This window comes from Protopterus annectens, chromosome 7.part0, assembly GCF_019279795.1.
Source record: "Protopterus annectens isolate FY-2018-M chromosome 7.part0, PAN1.0, whole genome shotgun sequence".
Taxonomy (NCBI): Eukaryota; Metazoa; Chordata; order Ceratodontiformes; family Protopteridae; genus Protopterus; species Protopterus annectens.
Window position 1 is genome coordinate 1,135,273,430 of NC_056739.1, and position 18,031 is coordinate 1,135,291,460.

The 18,031-nt window shown below is 38.1% G+C and overlaps 1 protein-coding gene across 1 annotated transcript in view; it reads left to right on the forward strand.

The window, feature by feature from the left end:
- The window catches only part of FRMD5 (FERM domain containing 5), a 1,150,824-nt gene that overhangs the window by 148,774 nt on the left and 984,019 nt on the right, over positions 1 to 18,031 (forward strand). Inside the window, exons 2-3 of the mRNA XM_044077712.1 lie at positions 1,536 to 1,578; positions 2,680 to 2,758. Coding sequence (XP_043933647.1) covers positions 1,572 to 1,578; positions 2,680 to 2,758 — 86 coding nt within the window. The 5' untranslated portion in view covers positions 1,536 to 1,571. The remainder of the gene's footprint in view (positions 1 to 1,535; positions 1,579 to 2,679; positions 2,759 to 18,031) is intronic.

Here is an 18,031-nt window from a genome sequence, read left to right on the forward strand (position 1 = left end):
TAAAAGCAAAGACATGACAGAAATGATGGAAAGAATGGAAGCCAGCTTTTTTGTAACAGAATGGTCACTGCAAACTAAGAGGACCATTTTGCTATTACAAGTTTGGATTTTAAGTATGGAAGCAGGAATCAGCAAACCATGTTAGAGTGAGGTGTACAGGCTTGTGGATCATATGTACCAGGGCCTCAAGTAGGCGAGATTTAGATTTTTGAAAGATGAGGTAATTAAAAACACTTCTATTTGAATTAGAAAAGTGTGAAAACATTTATATCTGTCCAAATCAAGCAGAAAAACTATGCATGCTGTAAAAGCCTTCTGCAGCCCCTTTGTGAAGAAATACCTAACTGCAACACTGCTTCCTATGCGCATCCACCTTCTGATGCTGCCCTGCAACTGTTGCAGGCGACACATTGTCACAACCAAGACTGCGAACCTTGTCCATAGCATTTCCCCCGTGCACATGCAGGCACACACATGCATGAGCACACATGTACACATGCATGCACACGCACCTGCGTGCACAGTCTCACACACTCATGAACACTTGCACATGCACACACACACACACACACACACACACACACACACACACACACCTATGCACACAAACATACAAGTACACACCCACATCATTACACAGATACACATACCTATGCAAAAGGCATCATGAAATACACTGGTAACTGGCATAATCTTACACTTACCTCCCTGGCCAACAGCTAGTAGCCACATGATGAAGGAGTGTAGACCTATAACTGTAACAATAGGTAGCGACAGAGTCATCACACTCTTGCAGCATGTCAAGAGCTTAAAGTACAATGACTATTTGTCATCTGTACCTTTCTGTGGAGTTACATCTGAAGTGCACCTTAAGAAGTTTTGTATAGAAAAGTGTCTTTACAAACTCTGTTACAATTGTGCAATTGACGTGTTTTCATCATAAGGCCTCCCTTCCACATTGTAAAGCATTCTTTTCAACAGTCCCTTGCAGGGTATACTTCTGCCTCAATGGTGGAATCACATTACTGTGAAAATTCCTGCATGGCTGGAGGTACTGCTGCATTCACATGTCTGCTTATAAGAAAATAATCTAGAGCATTATTCATCTTAAAAAACTGACTTTTGAATGAGTTCACAGCTGTTCATTAAATACTATGTGGTGTTGTTTCATGCTGTCTAGCTGCACAATGCCTACTAGGACAAAGTAAATAATTATCTAGGATGTGAAGTCTTCCTGCATTTTTTTTCAGTTATAGACATTGTTAAGGACAAGTAATAATAGTGCTCTGATGAAATACCTGCTTATGATTGAAAATCTAAATGTTTTGCTTTAAATGGTATAAAAGTTGTTTTTCTAAATAAATATAATTTTCTTCTGTTTTATTTCTTTTAATGTTTTTCGCTTAGTTGTACATATGCTTACTCAGATTTTTCAAATGTAATATATCATGAGTTGACCATTTTTAATAAAAATAATATTATTTGAAGTCGGTGTTTGAGATGCAAATCCTTTTTATATGCTTCTGTCATTGCAGCACTGGCTGGAGTTCACAAAGTCTATTGCAAGGCAAATGAAAGGTAAGTGTGAACAAATTATAGACTAATTTATCTCAAATTAATAATTTTAACTGCAGTCAGGATAGTTTGAGTTCATCCTGTTTAATACTTAAAATATGTCTTTGTCTGAAGATAGACAATGTTAAAATGTCTACATTTTGCAGCTAATATGAGGTTTTATTGCACTGCATTTTTTTTTTTTGCAAACCTGTTGTCTTTATGTGTACGACATAAGTTGACTATGTCATCAACATCTTGGCATTTTTCTACATTCGCCCTATAAAAAGTTTCTGATGTAATATATACTGGCAGTCACACTCCGGTTAGCTAAAACAATCAAGTTTATTTCCCAAGGGATCTTTATCAAGAAAGCATCCACTGCAATAAAACAAGGGGAGTTCAGCTGAAACAAAACTGATCAAAAACAGATAATCATATATCTGGTTTTTAGTTATTTGATCTTCCCACAAACAAGTAATACAATAAACTACAAAACAAGTGAAAACTTGAAAACGGTCTTCAGTTTTTATGAATTTTATTTTCGCTGAATTGTCCTGTGTATATAAGTATGCACGTTGCTAAAACATGCCTATCTTCTGTAAAATAAAATTATTTTGAATGCTGTTCATTGTGGTAGGGAAAAATATTAGATCACTAATGAAAAAGGCTTCCGAATTTGTTGACTTGGGTATTAGGAATTAACCTGATTTTTTTCTTGAAATTTCTTGTAGATGAGATTGAAGCACAGAAGGTTGAAACAAGTGAAATGTGTAGAAATGTACATATTTTACACATTCAGTATAAACATAAAAATAGTTATGATGCGCAGCAGGATATTGTGTACGTATCATGAGTATTATCTTACAATGGATATGTTAAGGCTCAGAATGAAGCAGAGTAGCACAGGTACCTGAAACTGGCCACACCACATTAAGTGTGACTGGAACATATATTTGTAGATGCAGTCTCAGCTTCTGCACTGCAAACACAGAGACAAATAATTGCACTTTTGCAGAAAATATAAAGTATTATTGGTTTATGAAAAGTTTATTAACACTGAAGAACATATGACTATGTCTGTTCACTGATTTTGCTGTATAATACAACTTCTGTGTGTTCTAGCTCTGCCTCCTTATACAATGTGCTTTCGTGTGAAGTTTTACCCACCTGACCCAGCTGCACTGAAAGAAGAGATAACCAGGTAAGAATCCAGAGGAATCTGTTTTTTTTTTTTAACTGGTCAGAACTTTTGGAGCTATCACTAAAAGCAATAACATTGTCCCAGTAACCAGCATAAGTAATACAATATTTAAGCAACACAGATTTCACATGTGACATCAATTAGAATATCCAAAACCAGAAATGCGTTAAGGGTTGAGGAATGTAATCGCATCACAATTAAGCTTTCTCCCAGGACTGTATTACAGTGTTGCTTTCCCATTTTCATGAAAATACTTTAGTTGTGGACAGGGTAACTCCCATAGATGAAGAAGCCATGCAAATATGCAGCTACCCTGAAAATGGTTCATATTTTAGCATGACTAGGATGTGCCTGTACTAGGCTTGCCTATTTTAAAAGGGTTAGAGTAAGATAGGGAAAGATGATTATCCCTTTCTAAAGAACCTTACTGAACAGAGTGTAATAGGGTATGAGGAAATGGAAATGCAGTAGACTATGGAAGAGAAACTGTAAGGAACAACTGGCCTAAACTAGAGAACTGATATGAGAGATACCATGGATAGTCATATGACGACCAAGGGACAATCTGTTGTGTAGTCATCCTATTTCCCAAAAGAAGGTACAAGTATTAAACAGAGTAGCAAAATCAGTCTGAAAGTGTAGAGTCATTCAATCAATGCCAGTCACTGTTACTCCATATGGACTGCCTAAACATCTTAAGTCCTCATTCTACTGAAATAGCAGGGAAATGAACTTCTTGATCTTCCATGTTATTCAGTCTAGTGCATTCATTTGCATTACTTCCCTCTGTATCATGAGATCAGCAACTCCTTGCAAGAGGACATTAGTTAGAACATGCATGTGGGAGTTATGGGCAGCAAAGATAAAGCTCAGAATGCACACAGAACCTGCAAAGATTCCTCAAGTGCAAGGCTCTGAAAACAAGTTTGTGAAAATGAAGAAGGTATAGAACCCTCCCTAGCAGGGCAATAGCATGTCCTAATTCTTTTGAAACAGACTCATGGATTAACTGCTATAAACAAGGAATTGCTGTAGGGTTATGTCAGTACTACAGACTACAGTTTGAGACATCCAGTGTCCTGACACAGTGAAAACAAATACTTCTAAAAAGATCTGCAGTCTTACCATAGTTAAATGCGTAGCTCTCAACCCACATCAGATGATTCTACTGGTACTTGGTAGACCAGATCATACATTTAACTAACATAGTTGCAATCATAGTGTTTTCTACAGGGGGTCATGCCCCTTCACCACCCGATATGGAAGATGTGCTCCCTATCCCCAGTCTCTAACTATCTCTGAAATCCCACCAGTTCAGAGAAAAGGAAATTCAGATGTGTTTCTTTTCTCAGGTCAGTGCAACTTTGGAAGAGTAATATATTTAGAGATTAGGAGATCAAGAGTATGAAACAAAGCCCCATCCTACCCCACATACACACACATTGGGGGATGTAGGCATCATAGCTTCCCTGCACAGAATACTTGAACATTGTCCCTTTAAGTTCACTTAGCACTACAGTCTGATAAGATGGTGGGATATTATGGTTATCAGGATGGCCTTCGACAAACTGGCCGATGGCAAAAACAAACTCTAGAAGATACAGAAGCATAGATTTTGATATCCAATAAACACTGCTTGGCCCACAGATTGCCCATTTATGTAACTATGGGACACCTGAAGATTATACTTTACTGGCAGCAGATTTTGTTATATTCATGAGAACTGCCTTGTGTTTATCTTAGGCATTCTTGCATTATGTTAGTTTTTGACTACACTACCCCTTCTGCATTCATTCATGCCTTTTCTGTGAAATAAGGCTTACTCATATTTCCCCTGGATTTCTCATTTTGTATCCACTACAGTACGGGTCATAAGATGGCATAGCTTGCATTATAATTTGAGTTGCATTTATTACAAGCAAAACAAATATACTGGATTTTAAAATGGTGTAGCTGCCATTGTATGCTATCCTAAACCTAGGGAACATTAAGAATTAGTGACTGAGGGTCTAATAAAGATACCAGCAGAGGAGAGACCTCTGTGGCTCGAATGGAATAAATCGTAGAAGAGAAGGGGGAATACGCCTCTTGGCAGAGATAAGTAGGTGGGTGAAAGCCATGCAGGAGGTCATGAAGTAAAGTATACTGCTCTGCCATCTTAAACTGTGGCATTTAAAAGACGTTATAAAATTTAACCAAAGAGAGAGACAACCAGAATGTTAAAATCATACCAAAATACAGTTTTTGATTCATACTGGCCCAGAGAAAATGTTCATCATAATATTCAGTTTAAAGTAGAACAGCAACTTGAGTGGCATGCAGTTGGAAACGATGATAATCTTTCCATATTCTTTCTGCGTGTTTTGTATAAAAGCAGAGAAAGTTGAGTAGGTGATGACTTGTAAAGGACGGAGCATTTAGTAGGATAATGGTCATGTTGTCATCCCATCCCCCCATTCTGACAAGGTCTATAGTGACACAGAGATGAATAGTGACAAATTCATAAGCACAGATGGAATAGAATCAATATACATAATAAGTTGAGCAGCTAAGATTGTTCTTTGCCATTTTATTTACCTTATTGCTGGCGGTAGGACCAATAGTAGTAGGTCTGATGAATGCAGAGTTAGTAACACTTTTTTAATTTAAATGGGAAGGGAATGTTAAGGGAGGACCAAACACATGGAATGATGATGGAGTGACTGCCTTCTGTGTAGATGGCTACATTGGTGTGGCACATAAGTGTGTAACAAGAATGCAATAACATGTAAATCTGTGTGTGTGTGTGTGTGTGTGTGTGTGTGTGTGTGTGTGTGTGTGTGTGTGTGTGTGTGTGTGTGTGTGTGTGTGTGTGTGTGTGTGTGTGTGAGGACTACTAAAAACAAAACAAAACATGATAATGTTGATATCTGTTTTGTCAACAGTCTTGACAGAACAGATGGTCAGCAAGTTTTTGAGATCAACAATTTCAGGGTAGAGGAATATGCCCTTTCCCTGGACACTATGCAGTCTTCGAGGTAGTATACATAATTAGCAGGGTGGGTTAGAAAATGATGTGTTGTACTTTGTTTGTTCAGAAGTTAATCTTTGGAGCATGTGCAGCAAGGTGACAGCATTGTGTTGTCGAGGTTAAACACATCAGCATTTGGTACGGTAGATGTACCATAATAGATACATTTGGTACGGTAGATGTACCATAATAGATACATTTGGTACGGTAGATGTACCATAATAGATCCACCTATATATATATATATATATATATATATATATATATATATATATATATATATATATATATATATATATATATATATATATATATATATATATATATATATCAAATGGGATAGGTTATTTCTAGCATTAAAAGGGGAATTGGCTGGGCTTAAAATGCCCCACAAGTACAGCTAGCTGAGTACTTACCTATGATCTTACGAACGTAAGTTGCAGATGTTTCGTTAGTTTAATTATTATTCTTTTCTTTACAGATTGTGAGTGCGTGATTAAAGATGGTGTTAATTAGCTATGCCAATAAAGGAGTGCTTTAGCCTGAAGCTGGTCCTTCAATGTATTTGTTACAAGCTCTGTGTTGGTGTGAAATTGTGCAATGATTATGCAGACTATACCTCTGAGAGGTGTAATTATGTTTTAACTGTGATTATTACATTTGGCTACTCAGCCCTGCTTTTTTAATTAATTTAGTACACCCCCAGAGGATATGGGTATGTGAAACTGGTCAGGCTCTTTATTCTCTGCTAATTAAATCATGCAGAGTTTGACTTAATGTGGGTGAGTGCATTCTATCTGCAGAGTGAGGGAGTAATTTAAGTACGACTATATCATATTGTGTGAGTGTCATGGCTTTGATTTGTTACTTCATGGTGCCACCTGGCATCCAGTGCTACCCCTTCTACCCCTTTTGAAAATAATGCACTGGATGGAACAGTAATAAGATTAGATGATTTGTTGGCTTTTGTTTAAACTCATATATACATTGACTCATGTTGTGCCTAGAATATATTCTTTACTACATATTTTAGTTGCTTCTATATATAAATACATTTTAAACAACATGAATAATGGCATAGTAGTTTTAGTAGCAATAACAGCAGTTAAGCCCACTTATGTAATGGATGGCTGTTTTAATGTTATCATCCAAAGTTATTTGCTGTAAATGCCTATCAGCATTTTGATGTTTATATCTTTAGTAGCTAAATAAAAACAGTCAGACATAAAGACTTCAGCCTTTGTGCTGTTCATCAGAAGTTAAGATTATTAGTATTCATTTGTTAACCATGTAAGCAGACAAAACCTTGAGGGCAGTTTTTAACCATTAATTAAATCACAAGGGGTATGGCAAAGGCTGAATAAATGGACAATTAAAACTAGTTTGCCAATATAAGCAATATATCTTTAGAAGAGAGCCTGAAAAGTAACTTGCTTGAAGTCATAATTTGCTAGCAGAAGTCGTGGAGTAAAGCTCACATCCTATAGATGTAGCAAGCTTGGGTAGCTCATCATACTGCGTATTCTAATACTGTGGTATAAGGACTCTGATACCAAGCCAGCAGGAAATCTTTATTATGGTGCCTTTTGTGATCTGTGAAAGAAAGAAGCCCTGTGTTGTTCCTCCTTGTGAATGTGATGCAATTACGTGCATAACTGCATAAAGAATATTCTGATGTGCTTCCTTGTTCACACATAAAATGTTATGGTATTGCCCTTTAACACCGGTCCTAAATATATTAATAGTACATCTAATCAGCAAGCCAGTTAGACCTAAAACATGCTGACAGAATTTCAATGTGACACAGGTAAAACATATGATAGTGCTGAAATCTGCATATTTATACATCATGGTCATAATTTTCATACTGATGATCTCTCATTAAAAGTTAATAATTAAATTTACATCACATTTTGCAATTTATTTAGTAAAAGTCATTTATTTCTTCTCAAAAAGTTGAATGTGTTTAACATCTGATTTTTGGACTCTCATTTAAAAATCTCCTGTACTATACCGCGTTTTGAATAAGTATTCTACTATTTTTATAAATCTTTTTACAAATACGTGTCAGACATTTTTTCTTTTTCTTTAGCCATTTCCAGGAATTCCATTCATCCACTGTACACGTCAGTCATGCTCTTTTAATTTGTATATGTAATGTTTTCTGCCTAAGTCTTATTTACAAATATTATTTATTTATTTATTTACATTTGATTATCAGGGAAGTTCAACTGCTGAGATAGCCATTTTCAGTGGAGGCTCAGGGAGAAAAGCTCCAAGGTATTATGAAAATATTTTGAGAACAATACTTTTACAAGCTTCAAAAATAATATAAAAACTTCTACAATTTAAATAATTATGCCAAGTTAGACATAATGTAACATGGTTGGTTAAAACAGATGCAACTTATATGACAATGATTTGAATATTAGAGAAATGTTTACCAGTTTTTAGAAGTTAAAAGTAGGTTAGTATAATACAGAAATGAATTGTAATACAAAGTGAGTAAAAAACAGGGTTACTGCATATTTAGATAGGGGAGAGAAAGGGATTGACATTAGGAGGTGAGTGAAGAAGGGGGAGTAAGGAGGTGTGAGGTATGAATATTTGGGTAATTGGCTAGGCTTAAAATGGCCCGCAAGGGCAATTAGCCTAGTACTAATCTATGTACCTATATGTACCTATGTACTTGTTCATATTTAGGGATATAGTTTATCCTGGGGTTAAGCAAGAACAGAGACAGATTTTGGCTAGGAAGTCTTTCAGAATGATTTTAAAGGTCTTGAGAGAGGGTATTGATCAAATGGATCTAGGTAATGAGTTCCAGGCCTTAGCAGCGTGGTATGAATACAGATCATACACAACAGAGGTGATAGGTTTTGCAGACAGAGACATTTTTAGTCATTCAGTCATAGTGACAGAGTGGGAACATAGTTCTGTAGAATTGTATTTAGTGCCAAACAATTAGATGGATGATGTAGAATTCTATAGGTGTCAAGAAGCTGTATATATGTTAACTGGTGCGGGAGTTCTAACTAATTTAAGCTTTTTAGTGCTATACAGTATTGGGGAATTTGCTGCATATTTAGCCACTTAATCATATCATTGTTTAAGTGTTGCTTTTTCTGATGCCTGAAGGTTAGTGAGGATGGAAGCACCATATATAATAAGTAAGGGGAGGGGATAAGTTGTGGCAAGTGTAGTTTTAGTTGTGTTGGTAAGAAAGTTTTTGGCTCAATAAAGCATCCTTAATTTTTGGTGAGGTTTTTGTGCGATGTTGTATATACAGGTCAAATTTACGATTATCATCCACTATTATCAATGATAATTTGCTATGAGAAATTACCTCAGTGGTTGTTTTATTAAGAGGGAGGATTTAAAATGTTGTTTTTTTCATGATAGAGGAATTTTGGGAAAACAAGTAGTTTGGCTTTCTGGGGAGGCTAAGCATTAGTTGTGAGTTACAAAGCCATGCTTTAGTGGCAGTCAAAGCTTTCTGAGTAATTTTTGAAGATGTTCAAGGTTGTCTGATGTGCATATGAGTATGGAGCCATCTGTGTATTGTACTTGGGAGGCCCGTTGTGTGGATGTGTTGAGGGCTGGTAAGAATGTTAAACAGGAGGGGACCAAATATAGAGCCATGTGCTACACTAGCGATGACTAAGAGCTATAAAGAGCAGGTAGAGTGCTATTTTACTGACTGACTGCTATTGGAAAAGTAGTTTTTGAGCCATAGAAAGATGGACTGAGATAGACCTAGTGAGGACATATGAAGTAGAAGTTAGCTGTGGCAAACTGTGTCAAAGGCTTTAGACAAGTCTAGAAACAAGGAGGAGACTAATTTTGACTTTCTCTAGCTTTATTGACAGAATCTATTATAGGTTTGAAGTGCAGTGTAAGTGCTATAGGAGGGATGGAAGCCATGTTCTGTGGGGGATAGGAGTTCTTCCTAACAGACATCATTTAGCAATTGTTTTTGAATACATGTTTCAAGTAATTTGGAGAGGGGGATGAGATTGCTATAGGTCTAAAGTTAGTGATGTCTGTTGAATTTCCTTTTTTGTGTGGAGGGATAATATGTGATTTTTCCAGAGAGAGGAAACATGGAATTTCTGGACTGAGCTATTTATAAAGATTGAGACAGGACGGGTAATTTGATTGGCTGCTATTTTAAGATACTTACTTGGAAGATAATCAGCTGAAGTAGAGCCTGCTTTTGAGTTTGACTAGTTTTATATAGGATGTGGGAACAGGTTTGAAGGTGAAAGTGGATGTGGTGATACGTGGCTGTTGGGCAGGGTTGGGATTAGATGGCAGGGAATTCTTGGTTAGAGGCATTATGCTACGTGTGAAGTCAGAGTTGAATTCTGTTACAGTTTTGAGTGGTACGTTATTAGGAGAGGGGTCAGAGTTCAATTTTTGGTTGGGATGTAAGATTTCTTCAATGGTCGACCAGATTTTTTCGTGTTGTGGTTAGTATTGTTCTGAATGCTGTTATACTATTTTTTTATCTTCATTTATTTGCATTTTAGTACAGTTGCTGAACATTCTGAAGTTTTCAAGATATGGTGATATTTTATATTTTTACCATTCTTTCGCCTCGTTTTCTCCGTCCTGCAGTGTATTCTATTATTTTTGGATACCCATTACTTTGTGGAAAGTTGTATTGAATTGCTTTACAGCATCATCTAAGGAGAGGATGTTTAGAATATTCCAGTTAATAGATGATAGGGTAGTAATGAATATTTCTAGGTTAAACTTGGACAGGTTGCATGTTGTTTTATAAACTTGCTGTTTAGGTGGATGTGTGGTCAAGAAGAGAGCCTGACATTGTACCTGTTGTGGTGAATTTACTAGGGTCTAATACTAGGATCCAGTCTAATAAGGATTTTGATGCCTTGCTATAATGCATGGGACTATTAATTAGTTGTTTGAAACTGGATAAGTTCATGTTGGATGTAGGAGTTAAGAGTTTATGTCCAACCAGTTGACATTCACATCACCTGGTAGTATTTTTTCCTGTGGAATTGTTATGGATATCCAATGTAAGATATCTTCCATTGTAGCTGTATTGTCACCAGGAGGGATGTAAAGGAAAGTAACACATTTTTGTTTATATTTGTTTAGTTACAGGAAAGTAATAAAAAGCTGTGCTGAATTGAATTTTGGTATTCCTTTGTTGCAGGGGAAACATGGTAGTTATTGGGAAATATTAAAACACTGCCACTACCTTTTCTCTTTATATGATTATTACAGATGATATTATAGGCTAGTGGGGTGTAACTTCAGAGTTGCTTATGCTGCTTTTAATGCAAGTTCCAATTATAGCTAGAATATCAGATTTGTGTTGGGTAATCCAGGCATATAGTTCAGAGGTTTTATTTCTTATGCTTCTAATATTTATGGCGGCAAAAGTTAGATTACCCGGGTGGGGGGTGATCACTGTGGGGTAAGATTACTGTGTGGAAGGGAATTGTTGTGATGCTCATTCTGATAGGTGGTGTCAGGATTAGGGTGAATGTCCCTTCCTAAGAGGATTTCAGTATATTGGGGTGTTTTATTGATTCTTGTTTTCTGGTGAGTATTTTTCCACTTGATTTTACTTTGATTTGACTTGAAATAGAGTTAATCAGTCTATATTTGGGGTAAAGGTGAGAGGCATCATTGAATAGGTTTGGTGAGATGTGTGGATAGGTGGTTGGGACAGAGCTGGAGAGATGTTGAGAGCTATTATTGAGTTATGGTGGGATGAGAGATGACCCAGTAGGAAGAGAAGAATAGACAATAACCTGAGCAGTAGCATAATTACGTAAAGGGATGGCAAGAAGTGGGGAAGTAGAAATCAAAAGAAAGCAAGAAGAATCAGGGCTGTAGGATATTTAGTGGTGATGGAGTCTGAAAAACGGTACAAGGTAGGTAGGAGGGAAGCATTTTCTATGAAGGAAGGGATTTAGATTGTTCTGGTAGTTTCTCTTCTCTTATCTTTCTAAACTGTAAGAAATAAGCTGTTTGAAATTACAAAGTATGAGGATGTAGTTGAGATGGGCTGTAGTGAGGGTTTATTTAGATAACGGTGAATCTGAAATGCCGAATAATAGATAGGTACTGCTGTCGAGGGGTCTGAGTAAAAATTGGATATACAGTAGTGCAAAGCAGTGACAAGTGGAGTACCACGGGGTTTCATCCTGTGACCTCTCCTGCTTGGTATCTACTTCTCTGAAGTACAGGCCAACACAGAAGGCCTCTGGCTAATGAAGTTCACAGATGACTGCAAACTAGGAGCCATAGTCAAGTCCCCAAATGATGTTGACATCCTACAGAAGGGCCTCACTGAGACAGATGCCTGGTGTCAGAGCCATGGCCTCAAGCTCAGTGCCTAAAAGTGCATTGTCATCCCTTTTGGTAAAAACTCTGTACCCATGAACTACCACATAGGCAGCAATCTACTTAACACTGAATGCATGATAAGAGACCTTGGGACCCAGGTGGACAGTAGTCTCTCCTTTGATAGTCACATCGCCACAGTAGTCAGGAAGTCCTTCTACGTGGCACACCTCATCATAAAATGGTTCTCATCCAGGAAAAAAAGAGGTCATTGTTCCCCTCTACTGGACACTCATTAGACCCATTATACAGTACAATGCCCCTTTTGGAATGTACCTCACAATACATCTGCAGCAGCTGGAAAGACCACAGAAGTACCTCACAAAGAGGATTACTGGCCTCAAACAAATGCCCTACACTGACCGCCTCAAAAAACTCCAGCTTTACTCCGTAGCATGTCGCCTACTCCGAGGTGATCTCTGCCTAACATATAAAGCTATGTCAAACCCAGAGCTGTTGGACATGCTACACCTAAAGAAATTCCAATCCCTCCGAGCTACACACTCTAGGGACCTAAACCTTGTCACCACAATAAACAGGACATGCTGGAGGGATAGATTCCTGTCCAAGAAACTTTCTATACTCTAGAACAAGCTACCCATCTATGTCAAGCAAAGTTCTTCATTAGCACTCTTCAAGAAAAATCTTGATGAGTGGATGGGAAATAGGAAATACACCCCGTGGATCACTTATGTGTCTCTGCTTGACAGTGGCACATAAAAATAATTTTCATGGGTGGCGTAAGCCATGGAACCTTGCTGGCTAGGCTTACGTAGGCCCTTTTATGTTTATGTTGTTAGCTTTGCCATATTCCTGTGAGGATAGGCTGGATGAGTTTTTTTTTTTACTAAAATTGTCTTGTTCACACAATGTAGTATAATTTCTTACAAAATGCTAATATTTGTGCACTATTGCATTAAGAAAAATGATATACCCCGGAGATCACAGTACAGTAAAGTGGAACAGATTTCCTTCCTTCCTTCATTCATTCATTCTCTCCTGTTAGTTTGCCAGGGTCTATCTTGGCAAGCAGCAAATGTAAGGAAGAAAAGTAATCCTGGACAGAATGCCTGTCCATTCTGATATGTGCACACATATCCACTCACAACACACAGACACCAACAGATGGCTTAGAGGATTGATAATTCATCTAACATTGTATCTCTGGAAGCAGGAAAGAAACAGAAGTACTCAGTTAAGATCTAAGTGAACACAAGGAGCTCATGCTAACTCTGTACATAAGACACCTATCTAAGAACCAGATGTGACGCCAAGAGCTAGTCACTGCACTACTGTGCTGCCTGGTGATACAGTGTAACAATTTGTAATACAATGTAGTGGACTGTTGCATATTTAGACAATAAAACAGACAATCAATGTTCCTAGGCCTCAGTTTAGTGGATAAGTTACATGAGTATGACGTATAGGTAATACTTGTTTGGTACCCTACTTTTACCGATAATGTCACAAATGAATTCGGGAGTAAGGGTGTCTGTGCACCTTTGGTTCCAGCTTGAGATGCAGAATAGCTGGCTAGATGCTTACTGCTCACAGTACACCCTGTAATTACACAATATGCTCTGCTTCAGTTTGCCAGGGCTGAACCACACTTTCTCATTTACATTTGTATGTAGCTCCTCATCTTTCCTTCCAACCCTTCTCACCTATAGGCCATGAAGTCATGTCCAATGATATTTGTGAGTCATTAAGGAGATAGTGAATGCTGTAACATGCTGTAGAAATCATTTGGAAACAGCTGATGGATAGTAGACCAGGAATGAAAAAGTTTCACTTAGAAGTAGTAAAACAGCTTTGCAGTAACGTATTGTGGGCTTTAAAACAATATTAGCTCAGATAAGGTCACATTCCTATTTATTCTGTTTTTAAAACTTGATTTCAATGCACCAAGCTCAAAACCCTTTTCAGTGACCTCAGAAGAAGTTCCCCAAGCTGTAAAAGTAAGACTGGTGAATATATTGCATTATAATAGTAAACACTGCAGCTGTACATTAGAAGGAAGGCAGCAACAAATACACTGGAAGTAAAGAAACAGTGAAAGAAGATGAATCTGTATCTTCAATACATCCTGAAATGCAAACATTACAGACAAACTGAACACTGTAAAATAAAGAGTGGGCAACAGCTGAGGGAAAGGACTGGTAAGGTCTGTAATCAGATGTCACCAAATCAAGTACATGTGCTTTGATGGGGGTAAAAAAGTGTTGCTTTAGCACACCGGTAGGCAACAGTTCTGAATTCTACATTTAAGCCTTTTGCAGAGCAAATAAATGTGATGCTGACTGCCATCTATTTTTTGTCTTGTCTGACATATTTTATGTAGCAGCTTGTCTTAGGTATATATCATAACTCTCAACTGTCTAGATTTTCGCAGATTGTCCTGATATTTGCCTCATATTTTTGATCTGTTCCTCATAACATTTGCATTTTTCTAGCAAATCAAGAACCATATCTCTTCAAGCCTACCTCAACACTGGATACACTACAGTTTGCTTATAAATCTAACCACTGCATGGCTGATGCAATACTTATAGCAATTCATGATTCCTTGGCACATTTACAGAACAAGAATTGCTATGTCAGAATGCTGTTCATCGATTTTAATTCTGCCTTTAACACTATCATCCCCCAGAATCTGATATCGAAGCTGATCCAGATGGGCATCAACACCCCATATGTAACTGGATACTTGACTTTCTCATCAACAGACCCCAAAAAGTATGTGTGGGAAATAATAGTTCAGTCACTATTACATTGAGCACAGGTGTCCCTAAGGGCTGCATCCTGAGTCCTCTGCTGTTCACCTTATTGACCACGATTGCATGACTCCAACAAAATCCTTAAGTTCACGAATGATATCACTGTCGTAGGTCTTGTCAGAAATGGTGAGGAAACAGCCTACAGGGATGAAGTGGAGAATCTGATAGGCTGCTATGACAGCAACAATGTGGCCTTAAATGCAACCAAGACTACAAAATTAATAGTCAACTGCAGGAGGACTCAGGAGATACATCAACCTCTGGAAATGAAGGGGATGGCAGTGGAAAGTGTCAAAAACACCAAGTTCCTGGGGGTGCACATCTCAGATGACCTATCCTGGTTGACTTATATTAGCCACACATTGAAGAAGGCACAACAATGTCTGCACTTCCTATGGAAACTGAGTAAGGTAAACCTGTTGTAGGTCATCCTCAAAGCCTTCTACAGGGGAACCATCGAGAGCATCCTCTCAAATAACATCATAGTTTGGTATGGTAACTGTAAAGCATCTGACCGGAAGGGTCACCTGAGGGTAGTGATGACAGCAGAAAAAGTCATTAGCTCCTTACTCCCATCCATGGATGATCTGCACAAGACTTGGTGTGTGGGAAGGGCTAGGAAAATAATCAATGATCCCACTCACACTGCCCATGGCATGTACTTCTGCCTTTCCTCGGGCAGGCGGTATCGCAGCTTACACTGCAAAACATCTAGACTGAACAGGAGCTTCTTCCCCTCTATCCATAAGGCTGCTGAACTTGAATGCCAAGCATGACAGCAAATAATCAGATCAATATGCCACTTGTTATGAAGTATCAGCTATAGTAATCACTCTGGTAAATTGCTTCAATAACTGGTACAGTTAGCCTGATTTCTTACGTTATTACTTGCTGAATGTGCAATAGTCAGGAGTGAGTCAATACTACATACGTGTGCAATATGGACATCAGAATATATCATACTACAACTGATAAAGTGCAATATTCTAAACAATCACAATGTGAAGTTATAGTCTTGAAATACCTACTAGTATAATATTGTCTGTCTTCCTGTCCAATTGTGGTAATCTATTGCATTGTTAATATTTTAATTATTGCTGTATGTGCATTAGTCTTACTCTCATTCAAACTATGTGTTCATTCTTATGTCTTGCACTGGGACCAAAGCAAAATAATTTCCTTCAGCTTGCACTGCTGTGTATATCTTGTGTCTTTCGGCTTTTCCCGGTTAGGGGTCACCACAGCGGAACTCCAGTCCGCTAATGATTGGCAGTAGATTTTTACGTGCTGGCTTGCCGGGCCTAACGCACAACCTTCAATGAAGGAACGCCCATTCACGCATGTCGCCACACAGAAGACGCTCTAACTGAGAATCGAATGGGCAACGTCTAACTGTGAGGCGGCACCGCTACCGCAGCACCACCACCGCAGTTATTGTATATCTGATCGGCAATAAAGTTTACTCTGACTTTGACAAATCACTGAGGACTGAAGTCACTAAATAATGACATACATTTGAATTTCAGATTTCATATCCTTTAGAAAATGTATTCTTGATACAAACCTTGTTATTCTTTCTACTTTCTAAGAGCAATATTTAAACTGTGTCTCTGTTTTTGGGCCATTACCCCCCTAATTATTTTAGGCTTTGTCTAGATTTTTTGCACTAAGAAGTTCTGAGATATGGTATATATGTAGTTTGTCTCATAATCTTAGCTGTATATGGATTTTGTTCCTTTGCTATTTATTTGTAGGGAACTGTACAAGTAATGCCCTTGTCTGGGATATGATGTAGTTTCTGTGCAGTATTTGTATGTAATGCAGTCTGTACAGAAAGGTGGCTCATTTTAACCTAGTACTAACCAAACATTAAATGGCTAGACTGGGATGGTGTACAGTGAGGCATATTATTTGATGAGAAGGTAGACAGCTGAACTATGCTATATAACATCAGTTGGAGGCATATTAAAACAGTTACCCAATCACCAAAACAGACATTAGTGTAGGTCAGATTACTTCTGGTATGCTTTTATGTTTGGAGATGTTTTTGGGGTATCTTTACAATCACAGAGTTGATAGGAGACAAAATATATCCACATGTCTAAAGAGAGCCCAAGGCAAATGATTGCTGGAATGATTTGATATGGTCTGTAGAATCAACATTAATATTAGCAATTACATGCCTAGCCTTGGGTAGTTCTTTGATGTTAGGGTTGTTGTTGCTGCCACATCTTCAGGTGTTCATTTCCCATCACAGCTGATATCTGCATAGCCTGTTTGTAATTCCTGTGTGGCAGGTGTTTCTTCTGACACTTCTAGTTGCTCCCATTCTACAAATATGCTGCAGAGACAGACATTATTACAGGTATGACCCCTACATTGGTGTGTGTGTGTGTGTGTGTGTGTGTGTGTGTGTGTGTGTGTGTGTGTGTGTGTGTGTGTGTGTGTGTGTGTGTGTGTGTGTGTGTGTGTGTGTGTGTGTGTGTGTGTGTGTGTGTGTGCACGCGTGCGTGTGCGTGTCTGCATGTGTGCACACATATTTCTGTGGTTATGCATACCTCTGGGACAGTGGCAGCATTTTTTTAAATTTTAATTTAGCTTCCACAATGCATCCCCTTCCCCCACAAATGTAGGATGTGCCCAATCCTAGAAAGTGGAGTATTAAGCAAAAACAATTCAGCCAAACAGACACACACACACACACACACACACACACACACACACACACACACAAAACGTGTGCCAAGAGAGGAGGTAGTGATTGTGTTTCAGACAGGAGCAGCCCCTGCAACATTACAACAATAAAACATCTGAACTACTCGTGGCTCCAGAGTACTGGCTTTTTTATCGATATAGTGTGGTGTCACAACACATACCTGTCTATGACCACGTGTGTGTGTGCGTGTGTGTGTGTGTGTATGTATTTCCTGTGTCAGTACTTCCTTGTAATAGGCTGAGATCTTATTCAGTGTGCATGCTGCCCTGCTACCTTTGTTTGCAGGATAGGTTTCTTGTCATTCCTTGCCTGCTGCTACTTATAGGTCAGACATTTGATCATGATAGCAATAAATGTTGGGGAGGGGAGAGGTAAGGTATTATGTA